This window comes from Diplotaxodon limnothrissa, linkage group LG7 (genome assembly GCF_057381915.1).
Source record: "Diplotaxodon limnothrissa isolate DT_005_m linkage group LG7, D_limnothrissa_male_GT1.1, whole genome shotgun sequence".
Lineage (NCBI taxonomy): Eukaryota > Metazoa > Chordata > Actinopteri > Cichliformes > Cichlidae > Diplotaxodon > Diplotaxodon limnothrissa.
In genome coordinates this window covers 48,967,738-48,995,726 of record NC_140602.1, presented here as the reverse complement: position 1 = coordinate 48,995,726, position 27,989 = coordinate 48,967,738, and the positions used below count along the sequence as shown (strand labels likewise).

Here is a 27,989-nt window from a genome sequence, read left to right as displayed (position 1 = left end):
ATCTCACAGGAGGCAACAGCACCATGTGAAGAGAGAGGCTGGCACAGTGGTGTGGCTCTGGATTCCAGGCTGACTACAGGTGAGGTTGTGGGGGTGGGAGCAGACACTGTGGTGTCGAATCTATTGAAAAACAAATTCAACTCGTTAGCTCTATTCTCACCTCCCTCAGCTCCCCTGCTGTTGGTTGGCCTGAATCCAGTGATGGTCTTCCTTCATGTCCCTCCACACCTCTCTCATGCTGTTCTGCTGGAGTTTCCACTCCAGCTTCCTCCTGTAATTGTCCTTAGCCTCTCTGATCTTGTCCTTTAGTAACACCTGGACCTTCCTCACCTCCTCTTTATTGCCCCCTCTGAAAGCCCTCTTCTTGTTGTTGAGGAGGGCTTTGATATCCTTAGTCACTCACGGCTTCTTATTTGGGTAACAATGAACAGTCTGAGCTGGAACAATGGAGTCGGTGCAGAAAGTTATGTAGTCTGTGATACACTCGGTAAGCCCATTGATGTCCTCGGCGTGAGGCTCACAGAGTGTTTCCCAGTTGGTCACCTCAAAACAGCCCTGTAGTTCCGCTAAGGCCTCCTCTGACCACCTCCTAACGCTCATCGTGGTCACAGGTTCCCTCCTCACAATTGGCACATAGCAGGGGGTGAGGTGAATCAGGTTATGATCTGACCTACCAAGTGGGGGGAGGGAGGAGGAGCTGTATGCATCCTTGACATTTCAAAGTCATCAAAGTAAAGTTGTATTTGAAGAGCATCAGGGTACATTTTAAACAATGGGTGTGAGGAAAAGTGAGAGCCATCACAGTAATCACGCATTTTGGCATCAGTGTTCTTCTTATTCTGAACAAAGAAGTCCTGAATGTCCTCATGTTGGAATAAAAACTTGAGCGTTTCAATGACTGATACATACTGGCATGTATCTGCTGCCAAAACCTGTTTCATCTGACCATCTTTTCTTACAGTATCTGACCTGTGACCCAGAAATATTTCCTGTGGTTTAACAAGGGAAGACTTCTCAGTGAAGTATTTGTTCATTTTATATTTCGTGTCTACATCTTCAAATATGTTTTTAGCACTTTCAAACTCCTTCATTAATGCTTGAACAGCCTCACTGTCTTGTGGTACATCCAAGCTACTCAACAAAGCAGCAGTTGACTGTTGCAAACAGTCTACAGTTTTCTCAAGCAACTCCTTTGTACAGTTTACACTTCTTGTAACATCTGTTAAAGTAATATTTGATGATGCATACATCACTGGGTATCTCCAAAACATCAGGAACTAGATCATCAGTTTCAACTGAACTGTTTGATGTCTCTCCTTGGTAAGAAGGTTGAACTGAGTCAGCATCCATTGAAGATGAAGTAGAATGAGATCTATGCAGGTGCTTTGAAAATGAATTTAAGTTATAATACGTCCTTGGGCAGCCATCTTGGCTACATATAATTTTCAAGTTTTGTCCATCTGATAAGCAGTGTATTTGACGAAGATGCCAAATGAGGTTTCTCACCTCTGTGAACAGAGACTCTCTACATTTTGGACAGGTGAACATTTTACTTGCATGCTTTAATCTGTGCAATCAGCTCCAGTACTTTGGTTTTCCTTTGGGTGGACAGCGGCAGGTCATAGACAAACTCAAAGAAGGTGAAGACGGAGCCAAGCGGTGCTGGATAGGACAAGTTACATACACAGTACAGTTTGAAAAGCTTATCCACACCACACATCAGGCCATCATTCAGAGGAATGGTTACTTTGTCATTCTTAGCAACAATGATGTACTGCCTGGTTGCACTCTTTAGATCACCGATGCATATCAGCTGGGGTTGGTGTGTTGTGGATGATGCTTCAGGATCACTGCAAAGCGATGCAATACTTGTTCCAGGCTTGGAGATGGGGAAGATAAAGATAGATTTTTAGAGAAGTATTCAGTCAGGTGTTGACAAATGCTTTCCTCAGGTAAATACCATGAGAATTGTACTGAATAATCAAAATCAACCAAGTGCGTTATAGCTGATTTAAGGCTGCAACGACTGGCACCAACTGGTGGGAGCAGGTGTGTTAACACCACAAGGGCAGTGTAACAAGCCTCATCTAACAAAGAAAAGCAAGATGTAAAATTATTCAAAATACAGAAATGTGTTATTTAATGAATTATGAGATGTACATCAAAAATGACTTTTTCTTTTGTGAATAGATGAAATCAGAAATGCAGAGGCTTAAGGCACCTCATTTGGCTTATATGTGCAGCTAATAAGGTTGCCCAAGGCCACATAATTTAAATTCTCCTTACAACCATCTCCATAGACCTCATTCTCCACCATCAGTAAACATAGACATATTTCAATCCATTTACCAAAGGGTGGCATCTAACAATTTCTTTGAAAAAGAACAACAAAATTTAAAAATATAACCCCTTCTTGTATAGTTTTTCTATTCAGCCTTTAACATCCACTTACTTGTCATCTAAAGTAAACAGAACTATTAATTTGATCATCCTTTTTTTCTTACTTTCCAATAGTAAACGTGAGGCGGAGGGATGGAAAAATACCTTCAGTCTTCTCTTCAAAATCCTTCAACAGAGAGGACATTCTTGTTTCCAGGGCAGCTACTGATTTGAGTTTCGGAATGATACTGGCTTCCCATTTTCGTAAAAAGAGGTCCACCTTTCCTCCTGTAAGCTTGCCAAACTCCAAGTCCAGCTAATGGAGAGAAAAAAAGTGTTTAAGTTTAAAATTAAGCATTAAATACATGAAATTAAAAGTACATGCTGCCCATTTGGTAGCTGTATGGCTAAAATCAAACCTTACAGTATCACATTTCTGTTACCCACTTCCACATCAAGCTTACCTACACAGTGAAACATAACAATTTACTTGGAGTGGTATTTGAATACAAGTCTATTATTCCTTAATTTTAGCTATGATTTGGGTCCCATCAGACCCTGAGAAAAAAATTAGGACTTTTTAGCTGATGTTCAACTTTCTAGCAGCCAATTTCTTATTTTGTCTGTCTGCGGTTTGTCCTGTAGAGCTTTTTTGCTGAAAATAGTGCTGCTGAAAGCAGAGTTTCGTACAAATTTAGGTGATCTTTTTGTCGTTTTTTCACTTCCACGAGCAGCACCTTCTGCATTGTCATTTGATGTCCCTACTATTAGATAGTCATTTGGTGGCACGACTAAGATTTTAGATCATCTGAAACGTGATGCTCATTGTAATAAAAGCCCAGTAAATAAAGATCCAACTCTGAAATTATAAAACTTTCAAAATATTCACTAGGAGCTCATAAACATACCTCCAAATGTATCCACTCCTGTTACATACTTTGTATGCAATACACAACTGAGTGGAGAAGAAGTACATAAACCATTACCAGGGAACCAAGCAACTTACCAGACTTGGCATGTCCAAAGACCGTGGGTACTCTCTGAATATTTCAGCAGCAGTGGGGGAGTCCTTGCTAATCCAGGCTCTGCGACTGGTGTATGTTTCCTCCATGCCTGACATGATAGTTGGAAGGTTCTCAGCTGAGGGCCGCAATCTTTTGATCAGGGTGACCCACTCATCTGTGCTGCTGGTATTCCCATCCTCTTGCCTGAGCTTCTTGTCTTCACCACAGTCATTGGTCACTTTTCGCTTCTTATAACGTCTCTGCCCCTGGTCGAGATTCCGTCTAAGGTTGCGCAGTTTAGTCTCTAGGAATCCACAATGAGAGACTGGATCATAATAATGCTCCTAAGGAAGAAAGGACAGAGGTATATGGGTAACAGCTGAGCAATTTTAACTGAGAAAAAAAAAAGCTCTAATAAATAATGAGATAAAGGTTAAAAGATACACAGTAAGTGGGAACAAGTGCAAGTATGTAGTGGAATTTACATTATTAAAATGCTAAATTTACTTACAAATCCTTCCCCCTGTCCTGCCACTCGGACACTCAGGGATGAAAAGTGGTGATGATGCTTTTTGTTACAGTCAACTTCTCTGCACTAAGAGGGTAACTGGAAAATAAAGGTAACCTTTTTTTTAACTCCTGTGCACTTCAACATTTTTAAAGAAAAACATTCATTGCAAAATTTTAACAAAGTGCAGTAAGGTGCTATACTTACTAACCACACCTCTCCACCAAATCCCCAATGCAAGTCTTCACAAGAAGCTTCCTCGATGGCACTGACAGGGTACCTGTAGTTTCATACTCCTTAAGAATCTGTGGGGCTTTCCTCTTGAGTAGTGACTTCAGGGGTTGACTTTGTTCTTCTGTGGTAATGGTAGACTGTATAAAGGCAACACCAGACACTTTACCTCTCTGCAATAATCTTCAAAGTCATGACAGCAAATTTCCACAGAGCATAGAAGCATGAGTTTACTCAAAAAGCTGCAGCAGAAGAAGGCGGTTTCTTAATTACCGTGATTATAACGCAATGACTAAAAGAAATTCTGAATAATAATTAAATTGATTTTATCTTCTAGTTGCTACTTGGTGAATAAATCTGATCCTGACTAATAGTTAATAACTGTTAAAACAGTCAAAGGAGCTTGCAAAGAAAAGCGTCTGGACTTCTTTAAGTTGCTTGAAGACGTTTCACCTCTCATCCGAGAAGCTTCTTCAGTTCTAAGGTCAAATGGTGGAGAGTCCCAGATATAAACCTAGTGGGAGTTTCCCCCCACAGAGGGACAAAAGGACCCCCTGATGATCCTCTAATCGCCTGAGCCAAGGTGTGAAACTGGGTGTGGGTCCCAATCAGCCAGAGTTTCGGGTGTGTTCATTGTGAAACCTGGCCCCACCTTATCATGCGAATTCCTGAGGTCAGATGGCCTAGGATGTGAGTGGGCGTTAAGGCGTCTGGGAAGGGATCTCAAAACTGGATTATAGATGGCAGAGAGTTGGTGTCGTAAACCCCCGCCTCTGTTCAAAGATGGTCGCTCACAGTGGATGACTGAGAACCTTCACAGACAACTGTTAAAACACATTTTATGACTTGGGAAACTGAAGAAATGCAAAGTGTACCTGATTTTGTCTAATCTCCCTAAGAGAGGTTTCCATCGGTGGCCCTCTGGCTGACAGGAAGATATGGAATCTATCAAAGTCCTTAACGTCTACCTCATTGTCAACATCAAAATATTCCATGAAATCAGTGTTATACTTTAGCAACCTATCAAGCACACAGCCCACGTGCTGAGCTTGGCTTTGACCTAGGCGACATCAAACTAAAGTTACTCAGTCTTAAATTCCTATTCTGTGCTAGCAAACGAATGGTCGCGGTGATAACTACATTTGCTATATTCAGAGCTAACAACAATATTGTCATTTTACACAACACTGCAAATGTTAGGTGCTGACTCTGGCGTTGCTCATAGACACCAGAATGCCTGTCGGAGCCACTAGCCAACTACCACACTGGTTCTAAGAGCAATTACTCTAATACATAAATAAAGTAAATAGATAAATACATGAGTAAAGTAATACATAAAATTACTACAAAAAACACATTAACTCTAATGAAGTATGGCACTAAAGCCAAGAACTAGTACTAAAATTAAGAGTAGGATATGTTAGCAAGACTGTTACATTAAGGTTAGCTAGGTATAGTTAAGCAGTAATTAACAGCGCTTAAACTCAAAACTCCTATATTTTATATAAATTCAAAGTTTCACATTCTTCCAGAAACCCGACATATTTTCAGTACATTAACCCTTTAAGACCTACCATAGAACTAAGTCCGCCAGAGCTTATATTATATTTTTACATGCTGTGTAGCCATTTTTGGGAGCATTTCAAGTTGCTATACATCAATACAACCATTATAGCCCAAACTTTAATAATATGTCTGCATTAGGTGCATAGTAATTACATAAATTGTAAAAAAGTGCAATAAACTACAAAAAAATTGAAAATCGTTTTTGTTTTTTTAACATATATTTCTAGTTAGAGAAATTTAAGAGGCTCATCCCTCAAAACTGTAAATACAAAAAAGTTGCACAAACTAGTTTCCCACCACAGGAAATTTATTTTGAGTGTCTTCATAGTTTTCTTTTTGAAATACACCAATTTTTATACACTGCAGGAAAAACGAAAATAAATATTATAGTGCAAATTTGCAAAATAACAGCAGTGCAATATGAGTCCTAAGCATCCCAGAAATGACACAAAAAGTCATAAACTCAAACATAACTTTTTAAAACACAAGTACAGGCTCGTAAGGCCCCGATCGTAAAAAAACTACATTTCCGCAAAATGACGTCACTTCCGGTTTCGGGCAGGTCATGCGGTCATGTGATAGTTCGCGCTGATGGACGTAGGAAGTGTTACAAACAGCTGATCGGATCGGCAAAGCGTGTTTCTGGAATATCATGTTTTTGTTGCTGCAAGTGATTTTTATGCAGTTTTTGCAAAGCTATATGTGGAAGGAAACTGTGACCTAGGCATAAGATGTAAGTACAACTCCTCCGGTTTCATATGCAAAAAAAATTATTGCGCTAGCTTACGTGGTTGCAGTGCTACCGGGATTTAAAAATAGTTACGCAAAATGGAGCGTGCCCGCTCCGATCGGCTGTAAAGGGTTAAGATAAACTGGTAAATTATATTTACTGTAAGGTCTGACAACATAGTAGGCAACGTAACCTCCATCTTTGTCTCCTTTGTCTCAGTGGCGCGAAAAGATAGCGCCCCCTTCCCGCCGCTGGTATGTCATGTTGCTGGGCAGAATTTGTTTCAATTTTCAGCATGTGGATTCTTACTCATTTAATTTCCTACTTTTACTTCAATTGTATTGCCCTAGTTCACATTTTACGGTCAAAATTAAGCCTGTTCTGTGTGGATACTTATGGTTATAGTATAGCCATGGCCATCAATTGGTATGCCATACATATTGAGAAATAAAAAAAATGTATCTTCTTTCAGAATTTTAGTACACCATACACACCTTGCTCCACATTACATTATAAAATGTTTTATTTGTTGAAAGTAATGAGGAAAGGGTTATGGAAAACAAACAATAACTAAACATTTTATTTATTCAGTTAATATTGTTATAATACATTACAATTTATTTCACTAAACACAGGGCTAACATCAAATAACTGAGCTGCTAATTTTAGGTCCTGTTGTTAGATTCTGAAAATAACACACAAAATGTGCTAAACTGTGCAACACATCAAGTGTGTTAAGCTTTTTACACATTTTTTCAATGTTTACACATTTTCTTACACATGTTATGTTAAAATTCACACAAAATGTGTTAATAGTGTAACAACACATTTTTGTGTCATTTTTTAACACATCCTTTCTAAGAGTGTACACACCAACAAAAATCCCTTTTCTAATGAAGACACAAAAGATATTTATGTGTAAAAATAAACCAAAGTTTAAAGCCATCCCAAAGACACTTTAAAGCAATTGTCACACTGATTTTACAGTAGAAACATATACTTGCATGTTCTATACTTAAAGATTACTTGTAATGTCCTAACTCATTTCAGATGCAAAGGTTAGGTGACCATAGCCTGCACACAGAGATACAAATGATTCTGACTCATTTCAAAGGGATTCTTTTCCCTACTTTGCACTTCTACACCCAAATCTAAGGGTCCTCCTACCTACCAAAACCCACTTTAATACCTGTAAAATCTAACATGGACAATGGACATTTCTGAAGCAATATCAGTGAAATATTAGTGAACAGTTTCTAAGAAATACCACAGTATTGTGGAATGTATAAGGGCCTATGTAATGGAGTGGTAGAGCAAGAATAGATCAGAAATCCAGTTAGGATGGTCACAATGCATAAACAGAAATGCTAGATTTAGGCAAGCAGCTAAAGAATGAGTCAGTGATTATAAAGCATGAATGAAACAACTGATGCTAATCAGCTAATGTAAGTGCAACTTCACTACTAACGCTATGCCTCATTTAGTATGAATGTAACTACTAGATGCTGATTTAATATATGATTGCAAAACTATTGTTTCATTAAGGCAAGAGGTTGTTAAGTCATTTGTGTCTAGGTTTAATCACAGTTCATGTTGATTAATGGTAATATCTGTAGAAAGCTAAAGGCTGCATAGAAGATGGAAGACATAGAAGATAGCATAGAAGTTGCACCACAAAAACCTATCCTGAAAAAGCAAATCAGCAAAATTTTGCCATTTTTAAGTAGGTAACCAGTATGAGTAGCTGCTGATTGGAGATCTTTCCTACTTCCAGTTAACTGTGAATACTGATCAGCCCAAATTACAGAACACAACAGCAAGATAACTGCAACAACTGCAACAAGATGACTACTGCAAACAGATTTTTAGCTAGATATTATTTGTTCGTATACAATCTGTTGAATATGTTTTGAATATTTTATGTGTCCATCCTATGGTAACAGCCATATTTAAATCCTTAAATATAAAATATTACTTTAAGGATTTAAAGAAGTAAACAGAAAAAAAGGAAGAAGACAGAATTGTTCTTAAACATAATTCATAGTTTTAAATTTCTTTTACTTTTCTCATTTTTACCTTTTTGGGTTTTTTTTTATTCATTTATAGAATTTTAATGTATTTGTCTGGTTTTTTGCTCTGGATGAAAGATGCTATACAAGTAAACTTGCTTTGCCTTGCCTTACTAATGAAATGATTAATATTTATTATCTTTACAATTTGATATTTGTCTGCCACTATAAACAAATATTACATAAGTGTTTTTTTAATCTTTAACCAAAAATAATTTGCTTAACTTGCTGGCTAGGTCAGACCAAGACCAAAGGAAGACAGATACCTTAAAAAAGTCACTTCCTCTCTGATTTACTAGTCTTTTGTTTGGATACTTGGCTTTGTAATGGGTAGTGACATGGTCTATGCTAAAAGTTCCCACTGGGGTAGTTTAAAGGGTGTGTCAAAAACTGCACATGCACTGTGAAGCAAGACTATCACCATGCCATCTGTAGTCTCTCCACAGGAACATAACTAGCACCATTTACTGCACATATGATTACTTGTTGGCTTTTTTTTCTTTTACAAGCCATCTGCTCAGGAGAGGTGAGAAAGGAGCTGTGAAATAAAATTCTGTAGCATATTGATTCGGTGCTCCATTATTAACACATCACTTTATTTCAATTTTGTGATTTAAACCTATTAATTGTAGCACTATATGTTACCCATGAACATGTGGAAATTGTTTATAGTCAACACATTTAGTGACATTGCTGGGGGAAAAAAACTATATTAAATGACTTACAAAAGTAATATAAAAATGCACCTGCGTAATGGAACACAAACTGAGCAAAAGTGAACTTCTAGATGAGAAGCTACAGGTAACAGGTTGCAAATGTCCAGTCTTCTGCGAGGTAACCAAGTTTCACTTTTACTATGTCCTGGTGTAAAAAGTATTTGGTTGACTTCTGCAGTCAGAAATAATTTTTCACTGTCTCCACAGTTTTTTGACCCATTGTGCATGTACAGTACTGTTACAGCCAGTAGCTAAAACTGTTAACATATCAACAAAAATGTTATAATAATGAGAACGTTACTGTGAAACACAATATGATGCATGAAAAAATAGTTTTTGTCCAGGAAGCTTTTTTCAGTAGAAGCTAAAACTGTCGAAAAGATGCCAGACTGGCACAGACAAAATATTAACAATCTGTGCATCAGATGTTCAGGAACCAGGATATCCTGATGGGAAATGGGTTACTGGAACAAGACGGCATAAGATAGGACAGATAGGAGAATAAATGAGTGGTTGCAGCAGAATCCAGAAACTACATCTGGGATCTCTATCCAGAAGAGTGCAGTCCTAGGAACATCTAGAATATTGTGCACGACCCATTATGGTGTTCCATCTATGCCCTCCATGCTAGCATCTTGCACCCTGCTGTTATGTGCTGGATTTTTTAGGAGGATCTTCACACAGCCTGTACCTGGGGTCTTGCCTGGTGTGGTAGACATCAGCCTCTATGGGTCTTGTGCTTAGAGCTTGTTCCTGTGCTACCATGATTAGTGCCTCTGTGCTGTATTTCAGTCCAGCTTTGTCCGGCCACTAGTAGGATTTCTGGATGTCAGCCACTTCCTCTGTCTGCTGTTGGTACATACTGTGCACGGGCGTCCATGATGGTTCTTTCTCTTGTTCCTCTTTCTTGGGTTTCTGCTGCCTGAGGTATTCAATGAGCACACAGTTGGCTGTGGTCATCTTCCTGATGTATTCGCGGATATTCATTGTCTCATCCTGGTCCTGACACTCACTAGTCCCCGGTCTTCTTCCTTGAGCTTAACTTACAGTCTAAGGGCAATGGACTTGAGGTGAAACCCTCCAAGCATGGTCAGGAGCTTCCACATCTTGATGTCAGTGGCTTCTATCTCCTCCTTGGGCCAGATTAGTATCCCAGCAGGGTACCTGATCAGGCAGGGGCGTACATGTTGATAGCCCGGATCTTGTTCTTACCGTTCAGCTGAATTCCCAGGACTTGACTGACCCTCTGCAGGTACTTGGTGGTTACAGTTTTGCTAGTGGCCTCTTTGTATTTGCCATTTGCCTGTAGGATTCCCAGGTACTTGTAATTGTCCTCAGTGTCTGCAATGTTACCTTCTGGTAGTGCAATCCCCTCAATTTTGAAAACCTTCCCTCTCTTCGTTAACATCCCTCTACATTTCTCCAATCCGAATGCTATTCCAATGTCCTTACTGTAGATCCTGGTGGTGTGGATCAGTAAATCGATGTCTCACATTGTTCCCCTGCCACTGAGAGTACACCTTGGACGTTTCTGTGGAGAACAGCTGGTTTATTCTCCTGCCTTCTATTTCTCTGGTATACCTCTTTAAGTCACTGACCAAGGCTGTGAATCTTTGCTTGGCAGTTTCCAAGGCCTCCAGTATGGACAGCTTGCTATACTTCTTAGGCACCTTCTTCATCGCACCTACTTTGCAGCTCCGATATTTGGCTAACTTCCCTACATGCTACCTTGATCTTGGCCTCTAGTCTCCTTCTCCATGGAGGGTACTGCTCCTTGTGGCTGTTCAACTTGTAGCCAAGTATCTCACTGATCACTGCTGCCGTAGTATAGATCAGCTGGTTAGTCTGGTTAATGGTAATCCTTTAAACACTTAAACCCCCGCGAGCCATCATTTTAGGGATTCCTACCTATAAAACCCGGAGAGCAGTCAAATGGTGGAAGTGGAAGCTAAATTGGCTAGTCATTCATATGTATATTAGGCTGTTAAGTAGGAATTCTGGAGGGAGGGGAGTGGGGGTGGGGGAGTGGAGTGTTTCAGTTTGCCATCTTGGGGAGAAATCAACACACATGGGTGTATGTCCTTTGTTGCTGACATTTATTGATAAAAACAGTACAAAAAACCAACCATTTGTACACATATTTACAAATAATTCAACATTGTCAGCAATCACTCACAATCCTGGCACTGCCATGGTACCTGTAGTCTGCATTTACCACATGTGTATCTTTTGCAGTGAACACATCGCACAGTGGCCTGATTTTTCTTGCATTTGTGTTTGACCTGACACGTGGCTCTTTTTCCAGGGCTAGGTGTGGAGGGTTCTGCCCGAAGCAACTGATCTTTTCTTGCCTTCTTCGCAGCTACATGAGAGTGAGCCAACTCTGTTGCAAGCGCCACCAGGAAGTCCACCCGTCTTTCCTTCGTCCCGGTGCATGCTTGATACAGCACATGTGCATTCAGTGCTGCCATGTCAATCATGTTATAAAACACGGCGACTGGCCAGCGCCGTGTTCCTTTGCGGACAGTGTACTCCCGAACCATCTGGTCCATCACATCCACGCCACACTTTGTTTTGTTGTAAAGGGTGACAGTGTTTGGCTTCCTTTTGGTGGTGTTATCAGTCTGAACCACGCTGTGCATGCTGCTAAGAATATAGACTGTCTTCTTCCGTTTGGCCGCATACGCCGTCAGCGTGGCAGCAGAGGTTGAAAACACCTAAGAAATAAGATAAATTGTTATTTTCATAGCCCTTTTACACACAATGAAACACATAAACATAGAACCACAAAAGACCTGCAACATACCTGAGTGGTGAATACATTGCGATCTGTCTGTCTAGTGGATTGAGGAATTTCCCTGCGAATCCTGTTGACTGTGCCGAGGATGGTGGTTTTCCGTCTAAGAAGTTTTTGTGCCAGTGAAAGCGATGTGAAAAAATTGTCCGTGGTAACATTTCTGCCCTTGTCTAGGAATGGTTCCATCAGCCTCATTACTACATTTTCAGAAAGTCTCTCCCCAGTGGGACGACTGGGGTCCTTGCCAAGATATGGGAAGACATTGCAAATGTACCGTATTTTCACGACCATAAGGCGCACTTAAAAGTCTTAGATTTTCTTCAAAAAGTGCGGCGCGCCCTATAGCGCGGTGCGCCCTATGTGTTGTAAGGAGGACGTAGTAGAGAACACCATGAGAACGTTAAAGGGTGAAGTGTGGGCGTTGATCGTATATACCGGGACAATCGCACATACCTGTATAAAAGAACAGGTATGTGCATTATGCAGGACATCGTTGTTTTAACAACCCTGAAAATGGCAAAGAGACAGGCTTACGAAGCACAGTTTAAACTGAAGGCCATCAGCTACGCGGAGGAACATGGAAATCGAGCAGCGGCGAGAGAATTTAAGATTAACGAATCGATGGTTCACAAATGGAGGAAGCTGGAAAACAAGCTCCGGCAGGTCAAGAAAACGCAGCTGAGTTTCCGCGGACATAAGGCGAGGTGGCCCGAGCTGGAGGAAAGACTCGAGCGGTGGATCATCGAGCAAAGAGCGAGCGGGAGAAGCGTTTCGACGGTCACCATTCGGCTAAAAGCAGTTTCACTAGCTTAAAGATGAACATTGAACATTTCCAAGGAGGTCCGTCTTGGTGCTTTCGTTTTATGAAACGGTGCCATTTTTCCATCCGGACCAGGACTACGGTAGCGCAGCAACTTCCAGCGGATTACCGGTATAAGGAAAAGCTGGCCATCTTCCGCTCCTACTGCAGCAAACACATCGGCGACAAAAACATCCAGCCCAGCCACATCACAAACATGGACGAGGTCCCGCTCACTTTTGACATCCCGGTGAGTCACACTGTGGAGAAGAAGGGGACCAGCACGGTAGCGATACGCACAACGGGGTATGAAAAGTCTTCTTTTACTGTTGTGCTTGGCTGCCATGCTAATGGACAGAAACTGCCGCCTATGGTGATTTTTAAGCGAAAGACTTTGCCTAAAGAGAAGTTTCCAGCAGAAATCATCATTAAGGCAAATGAAAAGCGCTGGATGGATGAGGAAATGATGAAAGAGTGGCTGAGGGAGGTGTATATAAGGAGACCAGGTGGTTTTTTCCACGCATCACCATCGCTGTTGATCTGTGACTCTATGCGTGCCCATCTCACAGCCGATGTGAAAAAACTTGTGAAGCAAATGAACTGTGAGCTTGCTGTCATTCCGGGAGGCCTGACAAAGGAACTCCAACCGCTGGACATCGGTGTGAACCGCCCGTTCAAAGTAAGGCTGCGAGCGGCCTGGGAGCGATGGATGACCGGTGGAGACCACAGTTTCACTAAGAGTGGAAGGCAGCGCCGGGCGAGTTACGCCACAATTTGCCAATGGATTGTACATGCTTGGGCTAACATGTCTGCTGGCACTGTTGTTCGAGCTTTCGCAAAAGCCGGCATCGTTTCCGAGGAGCCGCACGGCACGGAAAGTGACTCTGACGGTGAAGACCGTGAACCTGGCATGTTTGATGGAGATTTAGCGCAGCTGTTCAATTCAGACACAGAGGATGAGGACTTTGATGGGTTTGATTGATGATAAAAATGTGAGTACCAAACTTTGTTTTGCTCCTGCTTTATTTTTAAATACGCACACTTGTATGCTTGTGTGTTGTTGATGATGACGATTACCGGTAATAGAAATGTGAGTAAGGTACCGAACTCGGGTTTGCTCCCGCTTTATTTTTAAATACGCATACGGTACTTGTATGCGCCCTATGGTCCAGTGCGCCTTATGTGTGTGTTAAATACAGTAAGGGCACACATAACTGAGACTGCGCCTTTTAGCACAGTGCGCCTTATGGTCGTGAAAATACGGTACTTGGATTTTAGGTCGCAAGCCACCCAAAACTTGATCCCAAACTTGTCAGGTTTACTTGCAATATACTGCAGGAAACAGCACCGAGTCTTTGATGGGAAAAGCTGTTCATCAATGGTGATATGTAGACCAGGGTTGTAGCACGTGATGCAGTTGGTGACAAATGATCCCCACACACTGGAAATTGCAGCAAACTTGTCAGTCTTTGCTCGATCACAGCGGGTGGACTTGTCATCAAAGCGTAGGTGTTGCATGATGTTTTGGAAGCGGTTTCGTGCCATAATTCCAATTATCTGTGGGTTTCCCAGGTTTGCTGACCAGCAGTCATTTACAGATGGAAGCCTGCAAACCCCCCGCAAGATCACAATTGCAATAAATGCCATTAGTTCAGGGAGGTCCATGAACCAATGAACATGCTCCGTTTGCTGTGCATGTTGAATAGTCCATTCTTGAATGCTACGAAGCATGTCAAGAGTGACGAAACACAGGAAGCTCTGAAGGCGACTCGAGATACTTCTCCTGGCCTTAGCCGTTGGCTCTCCATCTGCAGCGTACGCTTCTATTGGGGTGAAAGGGAGACAGGTCCCCACATGTTCTTCACGCCACACTGTGCCATCTTTCGCTGTCTCAGTCCCCAAACAAGGTCTCTTTTTCGGTGGAGAAGCAGTCTCCTCATCTGCAGTGTGAACAAATTCAAATTGTGAGCAAAATGGGAAGGTCAAACAAAATCACAAATGCATGCATAGATACTAATTATAATTCCAGTATCTCCTCCTCTGTATCAGAATAATGTCTGAAATATCTTACTTACTAACTACATCCACTTACTTGTTTGAAATGAAAAAGGAAATAACATGAAATGAAACTAACCGGAAGACTGATCAGACAGCTCTGAGTCCGAATCCGGCTGAACTGCTAGGTCTTCTCCATCCGAGTCACAAGGGTCGACTTCCGTCAGGATCATTTCCAAGGCCTGCTGAGTGGTGAGTCTTCTGTGGCACAAAAACTTCTTAGACGGAAAACCACCATCCTCGGCACAGTCAACAGGATTCGCAGGGAAATTCCTCAATCCACTAGACAGACAGATCGCAATGTATTCACCACTCAGGTATGTTGCAGGTCTTTTGTGGTTCTATGTTTATGTGTTTCATTGTGTGTAAAAGGGCTATGAAAATAACAATTTATCTTATTTCTTAGGTGTTTTCAACCTCTGCTGCCACGCTGACGGCGTATGCGGCCAAACGGAAGAAGACAGTCTATATTCTTAGCAGCATGCACAGCGTGGTTCAGACTGATAACACCACCAAAAGGAAGCCAAACACTGTCACCCTTTACAACAAAACAAAGTGTCGCGTGGATGTGATGGACCAGATGGTTCGGGAGTACACTGTCCGCAAAGGAACACGGCGCTGGCCAGTCGCCGTGTTTTATAACATGATTGACATGGCAGCACTGAATGCACATGTGCTGTATCAAGCATGCACCGGGACGAAGGAAAGACGGGTGGACTTCCTGGTGGCGCTTGCAACAGAGTTGGCTCACTCTCATGTAGCTGCGAAGAAGGCAAGAAAAGATCAGTTGCTTCGGGCAGAACCCTCCACACCTAGCCCTGGAAAAAGAGCCACGTGTCAGGTCAAACACAAATGCAAGAAAAATCAGGCCACTGTGCGATGTGTTCACTGCAAAAGATACACATGTGGTAAATGCAGACTACAGGTACCATGGCAGTGCCGGGATTGTGAGTGATTGCTGACAATGTTGAATTATTTGTAAATATGTGTACAAATGGTTGGTTTTTTGTACTGTTTTTATCAATAAATGTCAGCAACAAAGGACATACACCCATGTGTGTTGATTTCTCCCCAAGATGGCAAACTGAAACACTCCACTCCCCCACCCCCACTCCCCTCCCTCCAGAATTCCTACTTAACAGCCTAATATACATATGAATGACTAGCCAATTTAGCTTCCACTTCCACCATTTGACTGCTCTCCGGGTTTTATAGGTAGAAAGGTAGAAGCCTGGGGATGCTAGTGTGTTAAATCCTTCAGATTTAAAGTCTCATTAAAGTCATTTAAAGTCATTTACTGAAATTGCTCTACTACTGTGGGTGTAGTGTAGCAATAATGTCAGTATAAGTAGGAAATGTTTATACTAAAGTCATTATCTTGTTTTTAATTGTCTTTTAGTTTGACATGGAGTATAATTTTATATGCCTTAAATGAGCCTACAAAGCAATCTTTCTGTAATCAGATGGTACAATCCTGGTTCTATTTTGGGACCATGATAACACAAAAGCTAAAGAGAGTTACTGCAATTCAAAAAAGAGAGTACCAAAAAGAAAAGAAAAAAGAGGATTAAGTTGTGGCTGCTATATGAGCTTAGCACCTCACACTCTTGTCACAAAAACTTTTTTTTTTTGCTTGCTTTGCCATTCACTTGTGATTAGATGTGGTCTCAGAAGGCTGAAATGCAGACAAAATATTATGCCAAAATGTGCACTAAAGATCACGATGTGCCACTGATCTGCATAAATACAAACTCAGCTGTACTACTTTGCTAGATCTCAAATAGGCTTATTTGGCGGTAGTTGAGCACTTTGGGCCAGAGATCAATGACTGACTTTGTAGCTGTCTCATTAGACTTGAAGTGTTGTGCCCTGGATGAAGAGAGGGGCTTAGCTATCAATTGATCAACACCTGACGGTGTTTGCTGTATTAGATGTTGAAGATGGCATGTGTTCTCTGCGATACGTAGTATTTAAATAAAACAGCTCAGTGACAAAATAATTTTCATTTTGATTACCTATACATCTGTAAGAAGAAGTAGGGGCCTTCTGAACATTCGAACCCTGGAGCACAGACACCTCCTTCTTACCTTCTTACACTTGTCAAAACTAAAACAGGCAACCCCAAAGCCCAAAGGCTCTAGTGACAGCAAATGAGGGGATTTGTTTTGTTCTAGTTTTTAACAACATACATAAGGCCAAATTTCTTAAGCAGGGCAAATTACAGTCATATTGCAAGTTTTGTGAGCGAGCTTCTAACAGAGTACAAATTGCTGAACACAGATAAAGATAAAGGTAGTTTGTCTGACTAATGAGTGACAGACTCTACAACAACAATATTGCTGGTCACATATTATCTACTGAAGATGTTGTTACGAACTTGCATGCCCATATGTTTGTTTGTGCAGGTGTTGTGTCTTTTTATGTTAATTTAGCTGTGCCAGGGCCCTGCTCCGATTGGTGCGTGGATACACCGCCCCGATGTGACTGGTTCCAGCTGGAGGACCCACCCATTAAAAGGAGGCTGGAGTGCTACAGCGGGAGAGGTCCTCGCGTTTCTCCTCATGACCCAGCAGTATTCCTGTGGCAGCCGCTGGCTGCAGTGCGCTTAAAAGTTGTGGAAGTGGAGTGGGTAGGGGTGAGCTGCCGTTTCTTTTGATCACCCGTTTTCTCCTGTTTTGAGTTAGTTAAGGAGGTCAGACTCTGTCTTTATTTTTGACTTTGTTTTGGTAAGGTCAGGGGTGCGGGATTTGTGTAGATTTGTTTTGTTTATTGTTTTGGCTTTGGCTCACCCTGAAGTGTTGACACTCCCGTTTTGGTTCCTTTATTTCACATTGTAAATAAATCACCTTGTATCTACCGGATTTGTTTCTTGCGGCTGCTTGGGTCTTGGGGGGGAAGCGAGGGCCTCACTCATGTTATGGCCTGGCCCTAGACGGGTTGTAACAATGTGGATTTAAAAAAACAACTCACATGCTCCAGAAAAAGCATGTCAGTTCAGATTAAGTAAAGACAACTAAGTAGAAATCAAGATGATCTGATATAGGGGAAACGCCTTAAATAGGAACAGAAATTGATGGGGACAGGGGTCTTGGGTAAGCTGTTCTCTGGAGAATTCTGACAGTTATGGTGGAGTTCAAGATTTATTCAGTAAAGCACTGCTTTATTACAACCAAACGTGACAGTGATATACTTTTTTAATATGGATCTATCCCTGCATAGTAATGTGAGTAAAACCTAGAAATCCCAAACCACTGTAAACCACTCAGCTTCCTGGGAAAAGTAACTTTACTGTATGCACCATATCCATCCCTTGTATGTATTCTGTACTAAGGAGGTTAGCAGAAATTTGCATGGCTCAACTCTAAACATCTGGGGTGATGACAGATCAGAGCCAACGCTCTGGCACTGTTCTCAAAGCTCTGAGCAATCCACCTGTGCCAATTATACACTTCTCTTTGTTCTGATAATAAATCTATCAGACATTCCAAATAAATTAATGCACATCAGGTGCAAAAATAGACATGCACCATTAAATAATGGCCCAATTTGAAGTATATTGCAAATTTTAAAAATGAGCGTTCCAACTGCAAAATGTTTTTTTTTTCAGGAAAATTTCAAATACATACACAACACTGCCAGACAAAAAAATCCCCAACTGAGCGAATTAACAAAAAATAAATAAATGTTGCCAAGTCTGTCAGTCAAAATTGATGAAAAAACACAAACACAAAGCTGCTAATATCAGTGAAGTTGTGTGTCTTTTGGAGCTATAAATGGTTCTGAATCCTCTGACGTGTCTGAAACTACATGAGTTCAGGCGGTGCACTGAAATCATGCACAGCTTTATTAGATAAGTACTAGCTGACTCTTACAATCACCAGTTAATAATCTAACAAGCTTACACTCTCACTCCTCTGATCATTTATGCTGCCTCTACATATACTGCATTGGCTTTGCTGCTGGTAGTGTTGCTACCTCCCTCACCTCCAGTCCCACTGTTATATTACCATATACTTGAGAGATTGCATCTTTTCCTTGTGCATTATGTATAGTCCACATCTCAGTGATATGTACCCTCTGGGTTCTCCTCCGTATACTCCTTGTAGCTTTAATGCGTTCCAACAGAATCTCATATCTGCTTGAAATCATTTATGGAGCACCATCATGCAGAGTTTTATATTTGAATATGGACATTAGTATGGACATTACAGTAGTTCAGAGGATTGAACTCTAACCTTAGAGCAGGAGATCAATCAGTATGTATTTGATGGTTAGCTGAGGTTTTTCTATGAAGTTGAGTTGTTCTTTTCATGTCTGTGGGTATCCAGATATGCTGTTTGTTTTCCACAGCCTAAAAGGAATTCCAGTGAATTAGTATATACTGTAGGTACGATCCCCAGTTAAAGGTGTGCTCTTCTGTAATTCAAATGGTATTCTGGTCCTCTTTGACCCAGAATAGAGAGATACATTTTCATTAGCATAAAGTCCAACACATCATGCCCTAATCTTTCAATGTTACTCTGACATTTACCACTTACCATAGCTGCAATGGGAAAGGGCACGGTTTAACTCCTGGCTTAAAAAAAGTTTATAAATAACAGCATCGGCTACAGAGCTGATATCTGCACGTTACTCTATCTTTCAAACTGCCACATCTGCTGCACCAACTGATGAGTTAATGAGGGGCACACATGTCCTGTCCTATTTCCTGCAATCAGCTCACTCAGACATTTTGACAGGAGGCAATTATGGACAAAAAACACTGAGCAGGCTGCAAAATTGCTTAGACACACACACACACAGATATATCTATTTGGCGGGTCAAAACTGCATCAGGGATAAGGCTTGGTGCACCTGACTGGCACACACTTGTGAAGACTTTGGACCACTTAAACCCCAACCTCAGTCACTTCTACACACAAAGTTGCCACTATAGCCTTTAAATTATTGCTGACCATGAACAGATTTTCATGTGTTTTAAATACAAATGGTTAAAACCTACACAAAAACTAAAAAATCAAAAAACCCACACGACTGTTGGTGTGATTTGGTGCTGTATAAATAAAATTGAATTGAATTGAACTAGACTTTGCAGTGAATATTTAAAATGATATCCCCTGATGTACAGAAAACAGGAAAATACACTCAACAAAAATATAAACGCAACACCTTTGTTACTGCTCCCATTCCCCATGGGATGGACGTAGAGACCTAAAATTCATTCCAGATACACAATATAACCATCCCTCCCAAACAGTGGTCACAAATCAGTCCAAATGTGTGGTAGTGGGCACATCTGCTATATTGAGATAATCCATCCCACCTCACAGGTGTGCCACATCAGGATGCTGATCTGACATCATGAGTAGTGCACAGGTGTACCTCAGACTGCCCACAACAAAAGGCCACCCTGGATTGTGCAGTTTTTTGCGCTATTGGGGGTCTGGGGACCCAGAACCGGTCAGTATCTGGTGTGACCACCATTTGCCTCATGCAGTGCAACACATCGTCGCATGGAGTCTATCAGATTGTCAATTGTGGCCTGTGGAATGTTGGTCCACTCCACTTCAATGGCTGTGCGAGGTTGTTGGATATTCGTGGGAACTGGTACACGCTGTCGTATACGCCGGTCAAGCACATCCCGAACATGCTCAATGGGTGACATGTCCGGTGAGTATGCTGGCCATGCAAGAACTGGGACATTCTCAGCTGCCATCTGCCCTGAACAATGTGAACCATGATTCATCCGTGAAGCGCACACCTCTCCAACGTGCCAGACGCCATCGAATGTGAGCATTTGCCCACACAAGTCTGTTACGGCGACGAGCTGGAGTCAGGTCAAGACCCCGATGAGGACGACGGGCATGCAGTTGAGCGTCCCTGAGGCGGTTTCTGACAGTTTGTGCAGAAATTGTTTGGTTGTGCAAACCAATTGTTCCAGCAGCTGTCTGGGTGGCTGGTCTCAGACGATCTTGGAGGTGAACCTGCTGGATGTGGAGGTCCTGGGCTGGTGTGGTTACACGAGGTCTGCGGTTGTGAGGCCGGTTGGATGTGCTGCCATATTCTCTGAAACGCCTGTGGAGACGGCTTATGGTTGAGAAATGAACATTCAATGCACGGGCGACAGATCTGGTTGACATTCCTGCTGTCAGCATGCCAATTGCACGCTCCCTCATTGCTTGTGGCATCTGTGGCATTTTGCTGTGAGACAAAACTGTACATTCCACAGGCCACAATTGACAATCTGATAGACTCCATGCGACGATGTGTTGCACTGCATGAGGCAAATGGTGGTCACACCAGATACTGACCGGTTCTGGGTCCCCAGACCCCCAATAGCGCAAAAAACTGCACAATCCAGGGTGGCCTTTTGTTGTGGGCAGTCTGAGGTACACCTGTGCACTACTCATGATGTCAGATCAGCATCCTGATGTGGCACACCTGTGAGGTGGGATGGATTATCTCAATATAGCAGATGTGCCCACTACCACACATTTGGACTGATTTGTGACCACTGTTTGGGAGGGATGGTTATATTGTGTATCTGGAATGAATTTTAGGTCTCTACGTCCATCCCATGGGGAATGGGAGCAGTAACAAAGGTGTTGCGTTTATATTTTTGTTGAGTGTATGTGTGGTATATAGTGTGATATGTGAACTTCCACGGTGCTGAGATTACTTGCCAGGCATCCAACTTGTGTTGAGGTTGGAGTCATTAAAATTGTCTGCCTGTGCATCTCCATCTTACTGTGATTGAGTGATAAGGCAGTCACAAATGATGCAGGGTGGTCATATATCAACCAAATACTTTAAACCCCTCCTCCACACCCCTGCATCCTCAAGGTGATATTGACTAGAAGCTTGATAGGAAAGGGCAGGGGGAAAATGTCTACACTTAGCATGCTAGCATCATACTTCAAAATAGTCTCATATGTGCCACTTTTGTCTTTCTGGTTAGACTAAGACTATTAAAATGATATTTGGAGTGTGGCATGTTTTATTTTTTTCCTCAGAGAAGTTCCCATTACATGCACAAAGAAAATCTTTTGGTATTGTGGCAATAATCAGATAGAGTTTATAATTACAATGTTTGGTAATAAATGCATAAGTCAGTTTTAAATAAAGGGCTTAAGAAGCCCCAGAGTAATTCACAGATGTCTTGCTTCTGACAAGAAGCTGATTTAAACATGTAAACTGTCTCCTAATCTGCCCTTCCACCTTAGGCAATCTGTCATGATTGACAGTGTGTCTTCAGTGGTAACAACACAAACATTCAATCTCACTGCTGAGGCCCCACAAGGCATTTAATTTCCTTCCAATGAGACAGCTAGGGAGTAAACCCTGTGATTACAGGTATAGCACTGGTTAAAGTTCAGCTTGGCAGGATACTGCTCTCGGGTGATTCAGCCACATTAAAATCCCGGACACTCAAGATGATTTGCATGCATTGTCAGCCCTTTTAAAACATCACACTAAGCACTTGAACAGCTTGCTTCTGCTGGGGCCAAGGGGCCTCACACCTCCCTGTTGCCAAAGATTTGCACACTCACAACCCTAAACATGCTGTTGGTGGTGGTGAGGTTACTTATCTGAGTAGAATGACTATGGTGGTAATTCTTTCTGCTTTATCACATTAGATAGCTTCATTGGGCATTATTTAAAAGCTGCAATACTTTATATAACATGTCAGTTAAAGGCTCTACTCAATTAACCTTCAATAGATAGATAGATAGATAAAGAGAGAGTGAGAGACATAAAAATGAAATAATTGTTTATTAAGCAAACTTAGGGAGGATCAAAACATAGAGTAATTAATATATCATTGCTCATAGTAGGCTGTTCTTTTTGATAGACCTTACTCCTCACTATACAGACTGTTGCTCCCTTAAATGGTTATTTGAGAAGGATTCTCCATTTTTTGTGGTAAACAAATGACTGTAACGCTGTTACGTTCAAGCTTTATAAATGTTTATAATACTGTGACTTATCCCTAAGAGCTTTGCGGAATTTTACAAATGGATGGACTTCTTTTTCTTCATATTCTAGATGATATTCTGCATGGGATTATTTATACAGTAAAAACTGTTTTTGAATATGATGTATAGCTGGGATGAATGTATTGATATCTGACAGAAATATTATCTGATTTGTCCCCAAAAAACAATTACTGATAAAGCTGTATACGGCTGTATTTAATCATTTGTCTAAATGCCCTAAAACATGTGCAAACAAAAAATGAAAAATGCTCTTTTTTGTGTGCACAATTCAACTGTTTTGAAGGATTTCAGATATTTTGAAAATATGAACTGTCACCTGAATGAAATATTTTTGACAGGCTTTTAGGAAATTTGGTAATTTCCTAAAAGCCTTGTACCACGTGTTTTCACTAACAATGAATATCTATTGTGCCAGTCAGATTATTTTTCTGACTGCTATTATTGATCAAAGTCAATACTTTTCAAAAAAAAATGTATTTATTTATTTTTATTAATATTTTTTGTTCCTAAAGCAACATCAGCACAGGTTGTTATTCCCTCAGATTCAGGTGTTATTGTATTACACTGTATTGAATGACTATAAAAAATGTTTGTAGCTAAGGCTGAATTAAAGATCTAATGCCTACTTTTGCTTCACTGTTCAGTATGAATTTTAGTTGCAACCATGTTGTTAACAAAGTGTAGCCATCATTACGTACCACATGAGGTTCATGACTTAATCCATGGCTGCTTGTAGATTCCAGTCTAGAAGTTCCAGTCTAGTGGGGCAGAAAAACTTGAGAGTTAACTCACATCATTTTTAATGGAAGAATAATTCAAAAAAGATACATATATAAAAAGTAACCATTTTTATAAAAGGTGCCGCCATGTTTACTGCTGTACAATTATTTCATTTATTTCTATTTAGAATATTTAGAACTGTTCACTTCTTTTTTTAAGTGAGCAAAGACAAAAATTCAGCAGGTGATCAAATAATTATTTTCCCCCACTGAAGCATACTACATCATCTGTCAATGATGTGGGCATGTCTGGCAGCCAGTGGAACCAGGTCACTAATGTTTATTGATGATTTGACTGCTAAAGGAGTAGAGGATGAATTCTGAAGTGTACAGGGGTATACTCTCTACTCAGATGCACCCAACCACTGCAAAACTGATTGGACAGCAATTCATGGTGCAAATAGATAATGCCCCAGCAAGATATTCTTCAATGGCCAAGTAAATCACCTCATATCAAACCCAGCAGAGCACAATTTTCTTCAGTTTCTGAAGACCAAACTGAGGCATAGACCCACAAACAAGGAGTAACTACAGGTGGCTGTAGTAAAGGTCTGGTAGTATATCACACAACATTTAGTGATATCCATGTGTTTCAGATTGTCTGCAACAAATTTTCATTTAATTATTAATAAAGCCTGCACAATCATGTTTTGATTGTTTCATTTAAAAACCACTGTGGTTACATCCAGAGGCATAACTACAAAACAAGAGTCATTGTCCCAGAAAACAAACCCCCCCCCCCACACACACACACACACACACACACACACACACACACACAAAACTCATGGGCCTAACATGGGTCTGTTGGTTGTTTCTACAAGAAGGCCACAATAACTCAGCTTCAAGGGTCACCACAGCAAATGAATCCACATATTTGATTTTTCATACTGACATCAGAATACTCATGCAGCAAAAGCAATGTACATATCTTAAAACATGTGTGTCCCGGCACCTTTATACAATAACTCAAGTTTGATAATGAAAGCATGATGTGATCTCTTACCAAGTAGAACAGAAACTAAGTGTTAAATCAGAGCAAAAGAAATGGTAGTGGAAGGACAATCAAACCATCCTGGGCACAAATAAACAGACCCCTTTAAACTGACCTGTATGCTGGATAGTCTATCAGTTTTAAGTACTTTGTGGCTTGCTGCTTTCAGGGTCTGGTGACTCCCAGAGCGAGGAGCTAGGGTCAGTCTGCCTTTCATAACAGGCTCCTCTCATCCTCTTTAAAAGCAGCACTTTCCCACCGTGATGTACTGACAGTTTGGTAATGGAATGGAGAGTTCAGAGCTACGTCTCTTGAGAGGAATCTAATATTCTTGGTTCGGACGTGCAGAGTGGCAAGTTTGAAGATGCAGCATTCCAAATATGATGCCAAGAACAGATGGCATCAGCTATTTAAATTTACACCTCAGAATATTTTGATATTTTTAGAGATCAGAGTGTTTGTACAGTTGAAAGGAACAAGACACAAAGAGTATAAAGGTACTTTATGCAGAAAATATTGCCGACTTGTTTGGAAAAAAGTGGCCACACTTTAACGCAGATGACACGTTGGAGTAGCAATAATACAGCATTCCATGCTTCGTTTGTTTTTTACCTTTTAGTCTTTAAGAAAGACTTCCCCTACTTTGTACTATCTATCTGAATATGGAACCTTTATGTTTTGTTGTGTTCACCAGACCTTTGTTTCTCTGGACATTATTTTAAAATGATTCATTTTTGGCTTTTGAGTGTGCTTTAGTTACGACCGTAACATTTTTCCAACACTAGAACATATTGTTGTCTGTGTGTTTTGTGAATAAGAGGTAAGAGGGTGATTATTCTTCTTTTAGATCTGGGTATCAGAAACAATACATCAAATTGACATTCAGTCTTTTTACAACAGCAGAAAGGCATGTTTGTTTTTGTTTTTCTGCTTTTCTGTTCTCTGAGAAAACAGGTTGTGATGAGAGGAAAATTGAACACTGGTAACCATGGTAGGGAATAATTTACCCTTCTCCACTTTAACCGCAAGACTTTTGTTATATGTGGTTAACTGCTGGTTTTTCTCTTTTGAATGTTTTTTAATCTTATGCTGTAAAATTCTTCTTGTGTATAAAAACACTTCTGCATTCTTAGAAATTTTATGAGATAAGCCTCTTCTCAAACAAAACTAGATCTTGGACTTCTGCGAACGCCACATCTGTTCTAGGCTTAAGGGAGCAGAGTAATCAGTTCAGTTGTACTGGTTGCTTGGCAACTGAGGTCATGCTTGGACATTTTCATAGGTTACATATCTGTTCAGAATGATGTCCCTGAGCAGTGCACTAGCTAAGCTACTTCACCAGTTAAATCTGTCTATCCTTGTGCACACATCAACACAAAGCATTTCAGTATTACTATCTCCCTATAGAGAATCAGGAGCTGCAACTGGAACAGGTACGTGAGTCGCATGGCAGGCTCGTATTTTACCTTCAGGCACTGGCTGTCAACATTTCGACTACAGAATTACAAATGACAGAGCAGTTCCTAGACTCACAACCATCACATTCTGCACTCCTGAAGACAGCAGTCATGACATTATTAAATACTATGTTTTTGAATTCATGTGTTGAAATGTTCTGTTGAACATTTATTTTCTTACTAACTACTGAAAACAGAAATAGATATATTGAAATATACTGAGAAATAATTTTCAACCTTTTTTATTTTTGGATGCTATTTTTTTCCACACAGCTAATTTAATTTCATATTAAATTTACTAATATTTAAATATATCAAGCTGATAAAACAGGTGTTGACTTCTCAGTGTCTATAGACATGGATTAGCTAACTAAAAAGATAATTCATAGCTCTATTTCTAAATAGAGAAAATAATGGGAGATACAACATACATTTTTGTGAGTGTACACAGAAGGATAAGTTAAAAGTGATAACGTAAAGTCTAACCCTTTATCACCCAACTATTATACTTTTGCAACAGTTCATTCATTTAGCCAAGAGGAAAGTGTTACTTATGAAATGGTGAATTTTCACATCAGTCTGTCATGGTGAAAATGTTCCAGAGAATGCCATTTAAAAGTACATCTAAGACAGGCCCTGGGTAATCATGCAATAATGTAAGTTATATAAAAGGTTTATTACTTTCAGTCAAAATGTCTTTTCTTTTTCTTTTCTTAACTCCACTCATTATAAATGTTTTTAGTACATGTGACTGTAGTAAAATTAATGAATGATACTCTTAAATCCTGATAACACAGAAATTAAGCATACTTAATAAGAACTGTGTATGTCCATGGAGTTTACGTATTATTGGAAAACATAGATAGATCTCTTTTTCATCACATCCAGACCTGTATAGGAGACTGACTTGAAATGATTTTCCTCAAGGCTCTTGCTGTTTATTTGAGATCGATAGACACATTTGGTTGGCTTTGTTAAAGGAGTAAAACACGACGACCCGGCTTTGCCCACCAGCCTGTCCACCCAAAAACTTCCATTAGATTCCCCCCTGACCCTAGCCACCCTGTGCAAGATACAGCACCACCTGACAGATTCCATTTACTCTGAACACATTGAGTTGGTGTAAGTGGTGATGGAACAGAGCAATGGGCAAAGGAAAAAAATAAATAAATAAATAAACTAAGAATTAAGAATAAAAACATTGTATAATGTATTTAGTTAGTTACGTATGTTATGATTATTATTTTTTTTATTACACGGCCCACCGTGTCCATTTCATGCTTTGCCTCTCCAAAGTGTGAAATGGACACAGATGTAGAAGTTGCATTACTGCATACAGAAGTTGCAGTACCAGCAGGGGGAGATAATATATTTAAAAGCAGGAAGTTGTTAGTCAGCAAGAAAGGTATAAAGTACATTCCAGGGTCCTTAATCAACAGAAACGATTAAGCTAGGTGGCTAATATGTATTTATATGTAAACGTGTTAATAATGTCTGTTTAAACACTTTCCAATGATTATTTTCATATTGACTTGAAAAAAAAAGTCTCCCTGTGCTGGTACTGCAGCTTCTTGGAACTTCTGCAACTTCTGGATGCACAGATGTGTCTATTGCATTTTTGACTGTGATACTGGACTGTCTAGGTAGCCTAGTGGTCGCCAAAATTTGTATCCAGAACTTTTTTTTCCAGTTATAACAAAATACAAAATAAAACTTTCAAGGCTGAAACACAAAAAGGCCAGATCTATTTGACAGCAACTCTAAGTATTAGAGATGGACCGATCCGATATTACGTATCGGTATCGGTCCGATACTGACCTAAATTACTGGATCGGATATCGGAGAAAAATAAAAAATGTAATCCGATCCATTAAATATCACGAAAGCACCTCACAAAACTTGCAACAC

General features: G+C 40.5%; 2 protein-coding genes across 3 annotated transcripts in view; one reads left to right on the top strand and one right to left on the bottom strand.

The window, feature by feature from the left end:
- LOC146629074 (uncharacterized) overlaps positions 1 to 27,989 on the top strand; it is a 124,973-nt gene that overhangs the window by 33,305 nt on the left and 63,679 nt on the right. The window lies entirely within an intron of this gene.
- LOC146629077 (uncharacterized) lies at positions 1,502 to 3,412 on the bottom strand. Its single transcript, XM_085358325.1, has 4 exons — positions 3,386 to 3,412; positions 2,545 to 2,695; positions 1,975 to 2,087; positions 1,502 to 1,879 (listed from the first exon to the last, which is right to left on the bottom strand). The coding sequence occupies exons 1-4, from the start codon at positions 3,395 to 3,397 to the stop codon at positions 1,550 to 1,552; spliced, it is 606 nt and encodes a 201-aa protein (XP_085214451.1). The 5' UTR covers positions 3,398 to 3,412; the 3' UTR covers positions 1,502 to 1,549.